At 27.8% G+C, this 13,737-nt stretch overlaps 1 protein-coding gene across 1 annotated transcript in view; it reads left to right on the top strand.

Annotated features, from left to right (window-relative positions):
* Positions 1-221: 221 nt before the first annotated feature.
* LOC111623293 overlaps positions 222-13,737 on the top strand; it is a 22,507-nt gene continuing 8,991 nt past the window's right edge. The window contains exons 1-4 of the mRNA XM_023365818.1: positions 222-441; positions 7,201-7,339; positions 7,406-7,477; positions 8,949-9,129. Coding sequence (XP_023221586.1) covers positions 265-441; positions 7,201-7,339; positions 7,406-7,477; positions 8,949-9,129 — 569 coding nt within the window. The 5' untranslated portion in view covers positions 222-264. The remainder of the gene's footprint in view (positions 442-7,200; positions 7,340-7,405; positions 7,478-8,948; positions 9,130-13,737) is intronic.

Genomic DNA, 13,737 nt, shown 5'->3' with positions numbered 1-13,737 from the left:
TATATATATAAATAATATTTTTTAAATAAAATTCAAATAAAACACTTAATTTTATTTGTTCTTTTTTAAATTAATTCAAAAATTCGATAGAAACGAATCACTTCTTACGGTACATTATCGACCCAAACACTAAACAAGTTAACCAATGAAAGAACGGGATAGAAAATCAAGATGGCCGTACACTAGATGGCGTTATTAGAAGGCCGTAAAGGGCCTAAAAGGCCGGAGTGGTGGATCAGTTGATGCAGGACGTTTGTATCTAGCATGTTGTCCGTATCTATAGCGGATCGCGTACGTTTTAAAGGAAAGAAAGGCGATGTGGTAACGGCACTGCCCGTCACTGTCGAGTTTGCTAAGTTCGTAAGGGGTGATAAAACGTCAAGACTTGCCAATATAGACGAGTGGAGCAAATTAAATTTAGGTGGATTCGATTCGGAACAGGTGAGAGAGACTTACTTCCCCCCTTTACAAGACTAGTTTTATTGTTAATTTAATACAAATTTAGTGCGAATAATTAATAAATATGTACGTTCGAATAGGGGGAATGAGTACAGTTAATTAGATAAATTTCGTAGTGAGTAGTGTGTGTGTTTTTTTTTCGTTTTGAACACGTGTTCTATCACTCGTATCGATTTTATTTTATTTATTTATTTATTTTTAAATGTAAACGATGCTTGTGTTGTTTAATTTATGTTGTTTTTTTCTGTTTAAACATTGGTTTTGAAATTGGAAATTTGTTCTTTTCGTGTTATTTAAGTCTATACCAGTCGTACGAATTGGTACGAGTAGATGTAAAGTATACGTGAAACGTTGCGTAACTATCTTCTCTTGTATGTCACTAGATCGATCTTGGTGTTTTTTTGACCCAATTTTAGCTTTTTTTTTGATTATTTTCGACATGTTGAAAGATTTAATATGTGTGATTGATGAGTGTGAATGTGGAATTTTAATTCAGCATCATCCCTTCTGTGAAATTGGAATATTTATTCTAGTTTTTTTTGGTATTTTGATAATTGATTTCTGGGTGATTTTTTTATAGATTTTTGTATCGTTTTTACGGAATTTTTTTCTTATTTGTGGCGTATTTTTTGTTGTCTTATTTAATTAATATTACGTGAAAAATGATGATGAAGTTAGGGAGGATAAGGTGATGATACTGAAGTGGTAAAGATGTTGCTATGAGGAAGAATGTGATGCTATGAGAAAAGGGGGATGCTGTGAGAAAGAAGAGGATGCTGTGTGGAAGAAGGGGATGCTGTGAGAAAAAAGAGGATGCTGTGAGAAAGAAGGGGGGATGTTTTGTAGCGTAAGGATGATGATACTTTAGAATATAATGATAATCAGAGATGTAAAATTAGCTTATCTTCATTATTTTTTACATCATGCATTTCTATACCAGCTTATTTTCATAATTTTCTACAACATTAACCTCGTCTTCATTACTTTCTATATCTAAATGAGCCGATATAAAATCAATTCATCCTCATCATTTTCTGCATCAGCATCACTTGATTAATCCCGTTTTCTCACTTTTCTCGTCATTTCTTTTTAAAAAATTCAAATAAAATCACGTTATTAAATCAAAATTAAACATTATTGAGATGCTTTGATCTTAAAAATCCTAGAATATTTTAATTAATAACGAATAATTTATTATTTGATAAATGCTTAAAATTTCTTATATTAGAAAAAAAATAGGAAATTAAATATGGAATATTTAAATTATTCCAGAAAAAAATTTTTTTTGATATTTTCTGAAAATAATATTATAAAAGATAATAATAATAATAAAAAAAACTGAGTTAATAATATTTTTTTTATTAAAGTAATTTAAACAAATGCACAAATGACTTTCTTCTATCTCCTTTCCTCTAATAAAGTAATCGTTCCAATTATGTTTCTATACATTAAACAGCGTATAAATTTATGAATTAAATTATTTAAATTTCTTATTAAATTATTATAAATTTATTATTTTAATAAATTAATTTTCAAATAAATTATTACAGTTTTCACTCTCTCTCTCTTATAACCAACTGTGCAGAAAGACAACCTCCAGAAAAACTTAAAAAACTCCTTTAATCTCTTAATAAACTTAAAATAAACAAATTGTATAATTTAAATTAATAAATTTTAGACTTGTTTATATTATATTTATAAAGAAATTATTTATTAATTAAAGTTTTAAAGGCGTTTATAGCTGCAATAGTAGACTACTTCTTATTTTTCACATATTCTTGCAAGCCTGTCTGGGTATACTGACAAATAAATTATTCTGGATGTAGACTGTACGTCACGCAAAACGTGACATGTTCGTGAGAGACCTGCTTTAACAGAAGATGGGCGTGGGCTTAATATTTTTTTTTCTTATTTTTCTGTTGCTGTACAGAATTCGGAAGCGAGATACAATCTCTGACAATCTAAACTTTGTATGGGTATATTTATTAATATTTAAATCATGTAATAATAGGAAACAAGACGTAACACGCTGATATTTTAGACTATAATATAACACATTTTTAGCTATCTTTTGATCGATAATTTCTTCTCCTTTTCGTCCTATGCATCTCTAGTTTCTCGTAATTCCTGAAATGGTTAGTGAAGATTTACCTTTTCAGTAGTAAGAAATAAAGTAGAAGTCGAAACGTGCTATCCAATAAAATATTGGAATATTTTCCCTTTTTTTTTTTCTTTATTTCCTAGCCAAATAAAGTAAATAAATGATCATAAATGTAGAAGCACAGCAAATCGAAATGACTTCTACACGTTTACTACAGAAAGTTCGATAAATGATACATTGTTAAACGTATTAATTCTAATTAAAATAATAATAAATATTTAGTTTTATTAATATTTTACTTAATTACAAATCTAAAACAATTTTTTTCCTCCAGATAGATGAGATGAACGCCTGTAAATCATACTTTCCCTCATGGCACTAGTGCCACGAGGGAAAGTATGATTTACAGGCGTAAGGCACGACTAAAATCGAGAGCGTATATTTTAAAATGAATTCAACCGAGTATTGTGACGATGCCACAAATACTTGGCTGCAAAAACTATTAAGTTTATTCACTTAAAACAATATTTCCCTGCCTTTTATCATAAAGAAAAAGAAGGGTAAAAAGTTTCTTTTACTCTTTCTCTTATATATAAGATAGCATCTCTGAAGAGGAAGAAGATGACAAAATTTTATGACGGTTGTAAAATGGTCGTTCACGTTGTCAACAGATGTCTAATTGCAATGTTTAGCCAAACTTTCGTTCTTCTAAGCTCTAATTCTTTAATACATAAATAAATTTTACAGTAAAAGACCATAAAAGAACTCCTAAAAATGTTAATTTATCTAGACTTTTTAGAAATAAATTTATTATTTAATATTATTAAGTATATATTTGTCTTAAAACTAACTTCTATATATATATATATATATTCTGCTTTGTTTAGAGTGAAATTAGCGGTTTATAATCTTGAAACTTTCAAGAATTTAATGTATTTGATAGAATAATACGCTAGAGAATATGAATTTATTCGAATTGGTTTGTAAATTCGTTCAATATATTTCAGTAGAATCTCATGAGGAAACAATTTTCCGATACGTATTGAAAATATATTTTAATCCCAAACATGTAGAGAAAGTGGAATATTTTAATACTTTATCGATAAAATAAAACGTTAAAAACATAGTTTCTCGGAATTTGACAATTGCTATCGAATGGATGATGCCTAGATACATGTCACACCCCTTTTGCCCTAGAGGAAGACACGTTGATACAATCACATAATGGATGTGTCATAGAAGAAAAATCTCGATGACAGTCACACCCATTAAATATTACTGTAAAAAAAACATTTTTATTTATTAATCCGAATCACTAATTAGTTAAAAAATTTGATAGAAAAAAAAAATAAAGTTTTTTTTACTGTTATAATTTACTACATTTCGTCTCTTAAAAGTATCCACTTGATCAGATCTGATGCTGTGTTAACAAATAGTAAATGACCCATACTCTTCTTTTTTTCTTATTGAACACTTCTCACTTGGTTAATGTTAGAAAAAAGTAGGAGAGAAATGTTTACATTTAGTGAAAGGTTTAAGGAACAAAGATTGATCTTATACACACACACACTTAAGCTATTTCTTTTTTTTAGTATTACGACACCGTTTCTCTTGTTACATAATTTATAAAAAAAGATCTTTTATAACCAAGCCCTTTCGGCTTTATAAAGTAGACTTTTTAATTTAAAATACATTTTTACAATTTAAATATCAGTTTCCAAACTTAATCCGGATGTTGATTTCTCCTCAGCATCACCTTAGGCTAGACATAACCTATGACAATTTTCAGAATATAAAATGTATCTCTTGACAGTTTAACTTCTTAAATTGTTATCAAATCTTTCTGGATGTGTAACAAAATTCAATATATTTTCATTCTGACATCTTGGCTATCTCTTTTCGCTCTCTTAGCTTTATCAGTTATATAAAAAAAATAATTTATATTAAATCCTTCGATCCGTAAGCAAACAAGAAAACTTTATATTTATATATTCAATCAATGAATTAAAGATATATATATTTTTAAAGTAACTTTTAATCCTTACGAATCTATTAAACGAATCGATCCATCTTAATTTATGTTAAAATATTTGCATTTCTTTTTACTATGCCTCGTGAAAATTATATTTGTTTACAGTTTACTTTATAAGGTATCATTTCAAGTTAATTCTAAAGAAATTCTTCTTAAATTTACATATTTTATGGTTAATTTCAATATATATTTATATATTCCCTGTTATTTTCATAAGAGAAGATGTAGGCTAATAACATTTCTATGAGTCGTATTTAATTATTAAACGACTTTTCTAAAAGTAAAAACTTTATCTAACTTAAATTTTCCAATAGTACTTTTACTTTATTATCGATTTTTTTAAGAATTAATGTAAGAGTAGAACACAATTCATCATTTCTTTGAAAGCCAAATATATATTATCAATACGAACAATAAAATCTAATAAAACTTCTCGATTACTTTAATTAATGGACAGTTTTCTAATGATTTAAGATGAGAATAATTGAATGGAAAATGTTTATGTACAAGAGCAAGAGGTATTATTTAATACCTCTTGCTTGTTGCAATAAAACTTGGCAATGTAGAATGCCCTATTAAGTTTCATGTTCTGTAAGAGTGATATAATAATATTTATGATTATCCCCTTATATATTCTCGTTTATTAAATTTAATTAAAGGTAAAAAAATATAATATAAACTCTTATATATTTCGAAACATACGTGACTAAACGGAAATTTTCATTAGAATCTCTAGAGAGCAATAGATGATGTGTATCAGCCTCTAGAGATTGATGCCAAATTATATTTCACTTTATATTAATGTCTGCTTTAAAATTATTGATTTATTTTTAAAGAGAAGAAGCACTTTACTTTGTTATTTAAACTTTAAATGTGGTGTCAAGTTCACTTAGTTTTAAAAATATATAAAATGATTATGTTGTATAAGAAAGTATTGAAGAATAAAACAGATGGTTTTCTCATATTAGTAACTAAATATAGCATTATAATCTGTGTGTCCAACAAGTAATCCCTCAGCATTTTCACTTACATCTCTCCTGGTGAAATAATTACTAGTTTTTTCTTGTAAAAACTGCTTTTATAGCCCTAACTAACAAGAGAAATATGAATTTTTTTATAAAGTTTAACAAGATACTGGAATAAAACTTATATATTAAATTTTTACTCGTTTATTCTTTTCTTAAATTTACATTTTATAAGCTTTAACTCTTATATTAAATCGATAGAATACGTAATTAATAAGAAAAAGTAAGTTCGGCTTCCCTGCTTTACTCTAACGTTTGAGGGAAAGATGCTTTTACAGGGTAGTTATCAATTCGATTTTTACATTTTGGATAATATTTTATTTAATAATATTGAGAAATTTTTTAATAAATTTATTTAAATTATTTGTGGATATAGTTTATATATATTTTAATGTAACAAACTAATAGAAAATGAGAAAAAAAAAGACTTTAATCTAAAATTAAAATGAAAAGAAAATACACTAAAATTAATTGAAATTCTAATTCATATAACAAATACAGAGTGAATAATATTAAGAGCTTTTTTTTAGTTTTCTTTGTATATTTACTAAAGAAAAAGTTTTAAATTTAATAAAACTTTCTATAGTTTGAAGTAGTTATCATATATAACGATGCTATAACAACAAACTCATAACGTTATCTCTAAAACTCTTTGATACATTTCTCTCATCTCAACTCATGTATTTTTCGATAAGGTTCTTTGCCCTTAAGCTTCTACTATAGAATCAATAGGCTGAGTCGCCACTCGTTTCATTAAAGTAAGCAAAAGAGCATCAGGTGAAACACTAAGGCACTTAAAGTACAATCGTTACAGCAGCAGTTTCGAGTTTCGAGTCAAACTTTTTACTTTTAAAGTAAATTTATCTGTATTATTAATACAAATTAATTATTAAACACGTATTAACCTAAAAATTTTATAAGTAGTAGAGTCTAGAATGGAGAACGTGTTCTATTATAGGGAAGAAGGAAAAAAGAGTGATTCCTTCCTTATTATTAAAGACTGCGGCTTTTCTACGGAAGTTCCTATCCATCGTGGACACAGGATGACGTCATATCACACATTTACTAAGTTTTCCAGCAGTCTAAACGATCAATACTTGTCCAAGCTGTATTTGGGTCGATATAACTTGCTAACGTTAACGTAAACAGTACATAGAAAAATCACATGATCGAAAATATTTTAATTGTCGACATTCCTGTGAAGAAATCATTAAGAATTTCATCATAATTTAAGTATAAAAAAAGAACAAATTAACACGATTTTACTTTATTATAAACTGAAATTAACTCAGTTAATAAAGTATAAAATACTAATAGATTTTTAGATATTATTTTTCAACTGTTCAGGAAATCAATGAGTATACAAGTACATGTTGAATAAATGCTTTCATTATTTATTCAACTTTATACTTCTATAGAAATCGAATTTAGGTAACGAAATTACACGCAACATACGAAATATACATATACATATATAAATATGAAAAGAAAGAAAAGAAAATTTGAGGATAATTAAGCATATTTACATTATTAAATTATCGTTATTAGATGATAAAATTGAATATTATTTTATTCACTTGAAGATAGCATCACCCAGTGATCTACTACACGCTGTAGTTGCCCTTTATGATACGTGTCTACCCGATTTAACAGCTCAAGTTTTATATAAAACTGTTTGCGTGGAAGGATCAAAAACACTGTTTCTCTTAAGAGATACGTCAGGTAAGAGTGGAAAAAATCGTTTATAACCAATTATTTTATCTATTAATAACGAATAATTTTCTTTAGAAATATTGAAAGAATGGGAAAATCAAATAATCAGTAGCCCAAGTTCTCGTTCCAGAGAAGATTCTTTAGGAGGTAAGATTATACTTTTATTTACTTTTCTATACGTTTAGTAAACGAAATATTCTAAATTTAAACGATGGTAGCGATGAGAAATGACCCAAATCTTCTAATATTTATACACTTTTCGACTTGTGTGGCTTTGAAACATTTAGAAATGTAGACAAATTTGGAGGATTTTTCTGTTACTGTTCTTGGTGGCACCTAATTTGAAGCTTAATAACTCCTGAGCCTTTCGTCGCAATCTTTTGAAATTTTGCAGGGAAATTCGTATATTAGGGACGTTAATTCTGTTAAATTTTGACGGTTAAAGATCAACTGGTTGGGGAGATTGAATTTTTTATGTAAGAAAAAAAATATTCTATTTTTAAAGCTTATTAAGTGGTTTAAAATTTAAAAATTAAGTGTTAAAAAAGTAAATAAATAAAATTCTCTTAACTGAGCTTTTTTTATTCAGTATTCACATCTTATGTTTATTTATGAATGATTTAAATAGNGCGTAGTTGAACGGTGCACACTCGGTAAGTAATCCTACAATTTTTTGTTTATAGCATAGTTTATATGGATTATTCCCAAAAAATTATACGTATTTTGGAAATGTTGAGTTGAATTAGTCTAGAATCGATTAATTTTATGGAAGGAAACCTTTCAAACAGCTGTAGTCTATAAACTGCATACGTGCCGGGCTGTGATTGACTGTACTCGTAAAAGCTGGATTCATAAAACTCGGAACATATCTACCGTGTTACAGGGGGGGTCGACTGTATAAGATATTATTCAAATTAAAGATTCCTATTCAGAGCAGTTAGCAGAAAACCAGTAGGCAAAACACCACCATACTTGGTGTTCCATTTTCAGATCTTAGGAAGAGAGTTTAACAATTAAAAAAATAGTTCAAATATTTATTGATAGTAAAAATATGCTGAAAGATAAAAACTGGAAGAAATTTACAGAAGAGTAAACTGGAAACTGAACCATACTCAACAGCATATGAAATTTAAATCAATAATTCTTATTGAAATTCATTTCATACATTAATTACAGCAATTGATTATGTATCACAAAGAGCTGACTAAAGTTTCAGAGAGTTGTCAAAGCTTATCAAATGCAGTGTTCAATGGAGTGACCATTGTGCAGAATCAAAAGCTGATACTGCAACAAAATTTATGTTTAAATTTTTATAAAATTTTCAATTAACTAGAAAACAACAATCAGAGGGTTTTATGAAACTAGGATAGTGGTTTTCAATTGGGATGCACAAGGACACTCTAGGAATGTCACATAACTTGATTTTAATTTATGTTTAAATTTTTATTTTTGCGTGTTGCTTAACGTAGAAAAGCAATTTCATAAACTTTTAATGCTTTCATTTTTAAATTATAACATAATAATGGCTTTTGTATCGAATGTATACGTGATGTATGTCGAATAAATTAATGTTATAGTATTTAATTAATGCTTTAAAAGGGTAATTTAAATATTTTAGAGATCAATAACAATCCCTTAACCGGAAACGATAACAGAAAAAGTGTCAATAGTATCGTTACCACCACTCAAGATCATGATAGATCCGCAGCATCCACTCCGAAATATCATTCTGGAGATGATGATTATAGCAGCACTACAATATCTCCTGTTCAAGACGAATGGCGCCCTTGGTCCTCCAGGTAAATTCGTTAATTTTCCCTCCAAAATTTTCGTGTTTTATACTTATAAATTGATTCCACATCCTTAAGTATAAATATATATAGCCTATATGACCTTGACAGAATACTATCGATTTAATAAGTAAAAATAAAAGAAATTTCCATATATATTTTTTAAAGATAAAGATTATTTTAATTAAATAAATATATTCTCGTTTTTTTAAGGGTATAATTTTTTAGGGATTTTTCTATATGGAGATTGGTGATACAATTATGTTTATTCTCTTTGAAGCTTAATAACTCCTGTGTCTTTGGTCGAAAATTTCTGAAATTTTGCAGGGAGATTTCTGTAATATGGATATTGATGCTACTAAATTTTGGTGGTTAAAGGTCAACGGGGTGGGGAGATAGAGGGGAGGATCGTGCATCGCATCTCGAGTAGGGTCGCTGTTAATGACGATTTTACTCGTTATTAACGTTTGTAATCTTTTATAAAACTCATCTATACCCTCAAAATTAAACCTTTTTGGCCATTTTATAATTAATTAATAATATAAAAAGTGTTTTTTTTAATAAAATCTCATAACGTATGACGTGCCTGGAAAGTTGAGCAAATCTTTGCTAGATATATTTTTATAGAAATGGTAATAAGTTTATAAAATAAATTCTAATACAGATAGGAAAAAAAATTAAGAAATAAATTAAAACATAAACTAAAATTAGCAAGCAATTTACCGTCTATTTTTATCATTAATAGTAGCAATTATCATGTTGAATGAATGAGAGAAAATCAAAAATGATTTAAGTTATGTTACTAAATCATTTTAATTATTAAAAAATTACCTTTAAAATGCTTGAAAGAGAATGTCGTAATTCTATTTTTATCTTCAATTTTTTAGCCATTTAGTAAGCTTATAAATCGCCTAATTATTTGCGTTGTGTTCATTAATGAGTTGAAATATACGATCGCATCATTAAGTAAATTTTAAAAATTAACGAAAATATTAAGTAAAAATATGTAATTAATTAATATTAAATATGTTATTTTACTTATATAAATATAAATATATTTTATTCGGTATTTATATAGAGATTCTCTTATCAGATGAAAAATTATAGAGGAATATGAGAACAAGTTTGCTGTTTTCTTTAAAATAAATTATCTTTTTTTATTATTATTATTTGCCTTTAAAAAATTACTAAATTTCAAAGTTTTTAAGCTTCTAAAAGCTCTTTGAANAATCTTCAAGGCTCTACATAAAAAATTACTAAATTTCAAAGTTTTTAAGCTTCTAAAAGCTCTTTGAATCAAATTTCTTACAGTAAAATATTATTCGAAACTTCTCCAACATCCGATTTCATCTCTCCAACATCCGATTTCATCCCTCCAACATCCGATGTGTTTTCTTGATTATCAATGAAAATTCTTTTATAAATTCAATCATTTTATACAAGATAACAATAGTAATTAACATATAAAACAATAATAAATACATTTTTATATATTTAAAGACGAAATTCTAGTACTACTAAGACTTCTTTACGTATTCTTAGAGTACTCGTANAAGCTTCTAAAAGCTCTTTGAATCAAATTTCTTACAGTAAAATATTATTCGAAACTTCTCCAACATCCGATTTCATCTCTCCAACATCCGATTTCATCCCTCCAACATCCGATGTGTTTTCTTGATTATCAATGAAAATTCTTTTATAAATTCAATCATTTTATACAAGATAACAATAATAATTAACATATAAAACAATAATAAATACATTTTTATATATTTAAAGACGAAATTCTAGTACTACTAAGACTTCTTTACGTATTCTTAGAGTACTCGTAAGATAAAACATAAAAGTCAGAAATTAAACATTCCACAGATATTTATGTAGCAACCGTTATAAAATATCTTAACATTAGTTGTAATTATAACCCATTTTAACAGAATCTGGAACAAATCCAAGAAAGAGAAACGTGTATGAACATACCTCCTAAAGTCTCTCTTCTTGAGCATCTCTCTCTCTTCTTCCAGATGCGAGTCTCCTGTACATAGTTAAGTAATGTAACTTATTTATTTTGTTTACAGGTTATTTTCTGTCTTTTTTTTTATACTCTTCTACAGTAGAAAAGCGTGTGATTGCTTGCTGTTCTATTTATCATGGTTTTACAACCAATATCACAAAAGAACACAAAAAAAATCTTTCTAAATCTCAGGATTGAAACATAAACCATGCATTGCTTCTAATGCTGTTGTTGTTTGATGGTTTGGTCCATTTATAGATATTGCTGGAGGTACAATATTTCATTTTATTATCCGATAAACGTCATCTTCTTCATACCAGAAAACGAGATAAATGTGTTCAAGTACGTACAACATCGCAATTTTATTTTTTATCTATGCCTACAACACTGCAAATTTATTATTATATATACTAGGAAATTTTCTATCCCAGCAAAATTCTACAAATAAAACAAAAACATATATTTATCCATTCACAAAAAGACAAATTGGATTTTTTAGCCATCTCCGGATCCATTTTCTTTTAGTTAAAAATAGAATATTTTAAGAACTATTTTTATACATTTTTTTAAAGAAAATATACTGAAATGACCCTTTGAGTTTTTTACATTTTTGGACTCGAAAACATCAAGAAATTCCAAAAATAAATTAAAGATTTTAGGGATGTTACTGTGTGGGGGGGTGATCACGATTTTTTCATCCAATTTGAAGCTTAATAACTCTTGTTCCTTTCGTCGAAAATTTTTGAAATTTTGCAGGGAAATTTATACATTAGATATAAATATCCGTAGAAATTTTCAGGAAAATCGGGCTATTCGTTCGAGAGAAATGGCCCTTATCCTCGTAATATCTCCCTAGCCCAATCTGAAGACTTAATAGTAATGGTAGCAATTATTAGGGTTGAAAAAACAAATAAAGAATGCCTGTAAAGTCTAGTAACAATTTCGCCAGTATTTTTACTTGTTACTATGATTAATAATTTAAATTTTACGTAAGCAGAAAAGATACAAACGAGTTTTCACATCGCATTAATGCAATTTCCTTTCAGCTTGACCAATTGATTTTTTTATCTGCAAGAAATGCGCTGGAAAAATAAAAAAAAATCAAATTAACTAATGCATAAAATGTGAGAAGAAAGCAATTATCGAACCTTTAAATTCTTTCTTTTAATACTTTTAACTCGCCCTTAAAAACAACGAAACACAATTACTAGAATGTGAAGATAAAACTTTTCGATTAATTACATGTAAAAATACGAATGTCTTTGTTTAGATTCTACTTTAACAAAGAATATGAAATAAGAAAAGAACTTTTTTAATTAAATTTCTAATATTATGATTAGAGAAAATGATAAATTTATTTATTTTTTTTATTATTAAACTGAATCGGAATTAATTAAAAAGTTTCTCTACTCGTTTTTTATATGTGACCTGAGGAATTGAGTGATAAATATTTATCTTTTCAAGCGATTAATTTTTAAAATTTACATATATTTTTTCCTTATATAAAACCACGAAAAGGTAATAAACAATTCTAAGACTGTTTACTAATGATTTTTTTTCTTCTTTTTCTTTATTTTTACTCGAATCACAAGCAAATTTTAAGCTGAATTTATTGCTTCAGTTTATTAAACCAGTCAAAATAAATTATTAAAATTATTCTGAATTTAGAAGCATATTTCAATTTTGATCTTTATGACTCTCATTCTACTCTATTTTAAATGAAAAATGGATTTATATTCAAATTAAATGTTGTCGCTGATCAATATCTAGTTATAAGAGTTGATTTAAATTCAATTTTCTCACAGCTTGATACATAATCGATCAAATATTTGCATAAGAAGAATATCTGTGATCTTTTTTTTACACTAATTCGAATTAATTTTCTGATTAGCAATTGGTAGGATCTTTCTTTAAGGATTCCTCGAATCGTGCATAAAAATACAAATATCTAATTACTACATCATCTCTCTCCCTCTCTCTCTCGTTTTAATTTGTTATTACAATAGATAAAAGTTCTATATCTTCATTTGTTATTGAAGCAAATAAAACTGTATATTCTTCTCCATTCGCATCTTTATCCGCATCTTTCTCCTTCCTCTTCCTCATCTCCATCCACATCTTTATCCTCGTCTTTTTCCTTCCTCGTCCTCATCTCTATCCTCATTTTTCTCCTTCCTCTTCCTCATCTCCATCCGCATCTTTATCCGCATCTTTCTCCTTCCTCATCCTCATCTCCATCCGCATCTTTCTCTTTCCTCTTCCTCATCTCCATCCGCATCTTTATCCGCATCTTTCTCCTTCCTCATCCTCATCTCCATCCGCATCTTTCTCCTTCCTCTTCCTCATCTCCATCCGCATCTTTTTCCGCAGATGAAGATGCAGATGATGCTGAGGAAGGAGAAAGATGCGGATGAGAATTCATAAAAGAAATTACAGATACACACGTGGAAAGAGAAGGGTACGGATAAGGATTTAATGAAAGAAAAATGTCAATAAGGATGCGGAAGAAGAGAGATGCAACTAGAGGAAAGAGGATGCGGATGAGGAAGTAGGAGACAGGATACAAAAACTTACTTCTTATTTTAAAACGTTTTTATATTAAAATT

The sequence above is a fragment of the Centruroides sculpturatus genome, unplaced genomic scaffold, assembly GCF_000671375.1.
Source record: "Centruroides sculpturatus isolate CEXI.00-Female unplaced genomic scaffold, Cexi_2.0 scaffold84, whole genome shotgun sequence".
In the NCBI taxonomy this organism is placed as follows: domain Eukaryota; kingdom Metazoa; phylum Arthropoda; class Arachnida; order Scorpiones; family Buthidae; genus Centruroides; species Centruroides sculpturatus.
Note: the sequence above shows the minus strand (reverse complement) of the source record. Positions and strands in the feature narration are given on the sequence as shown.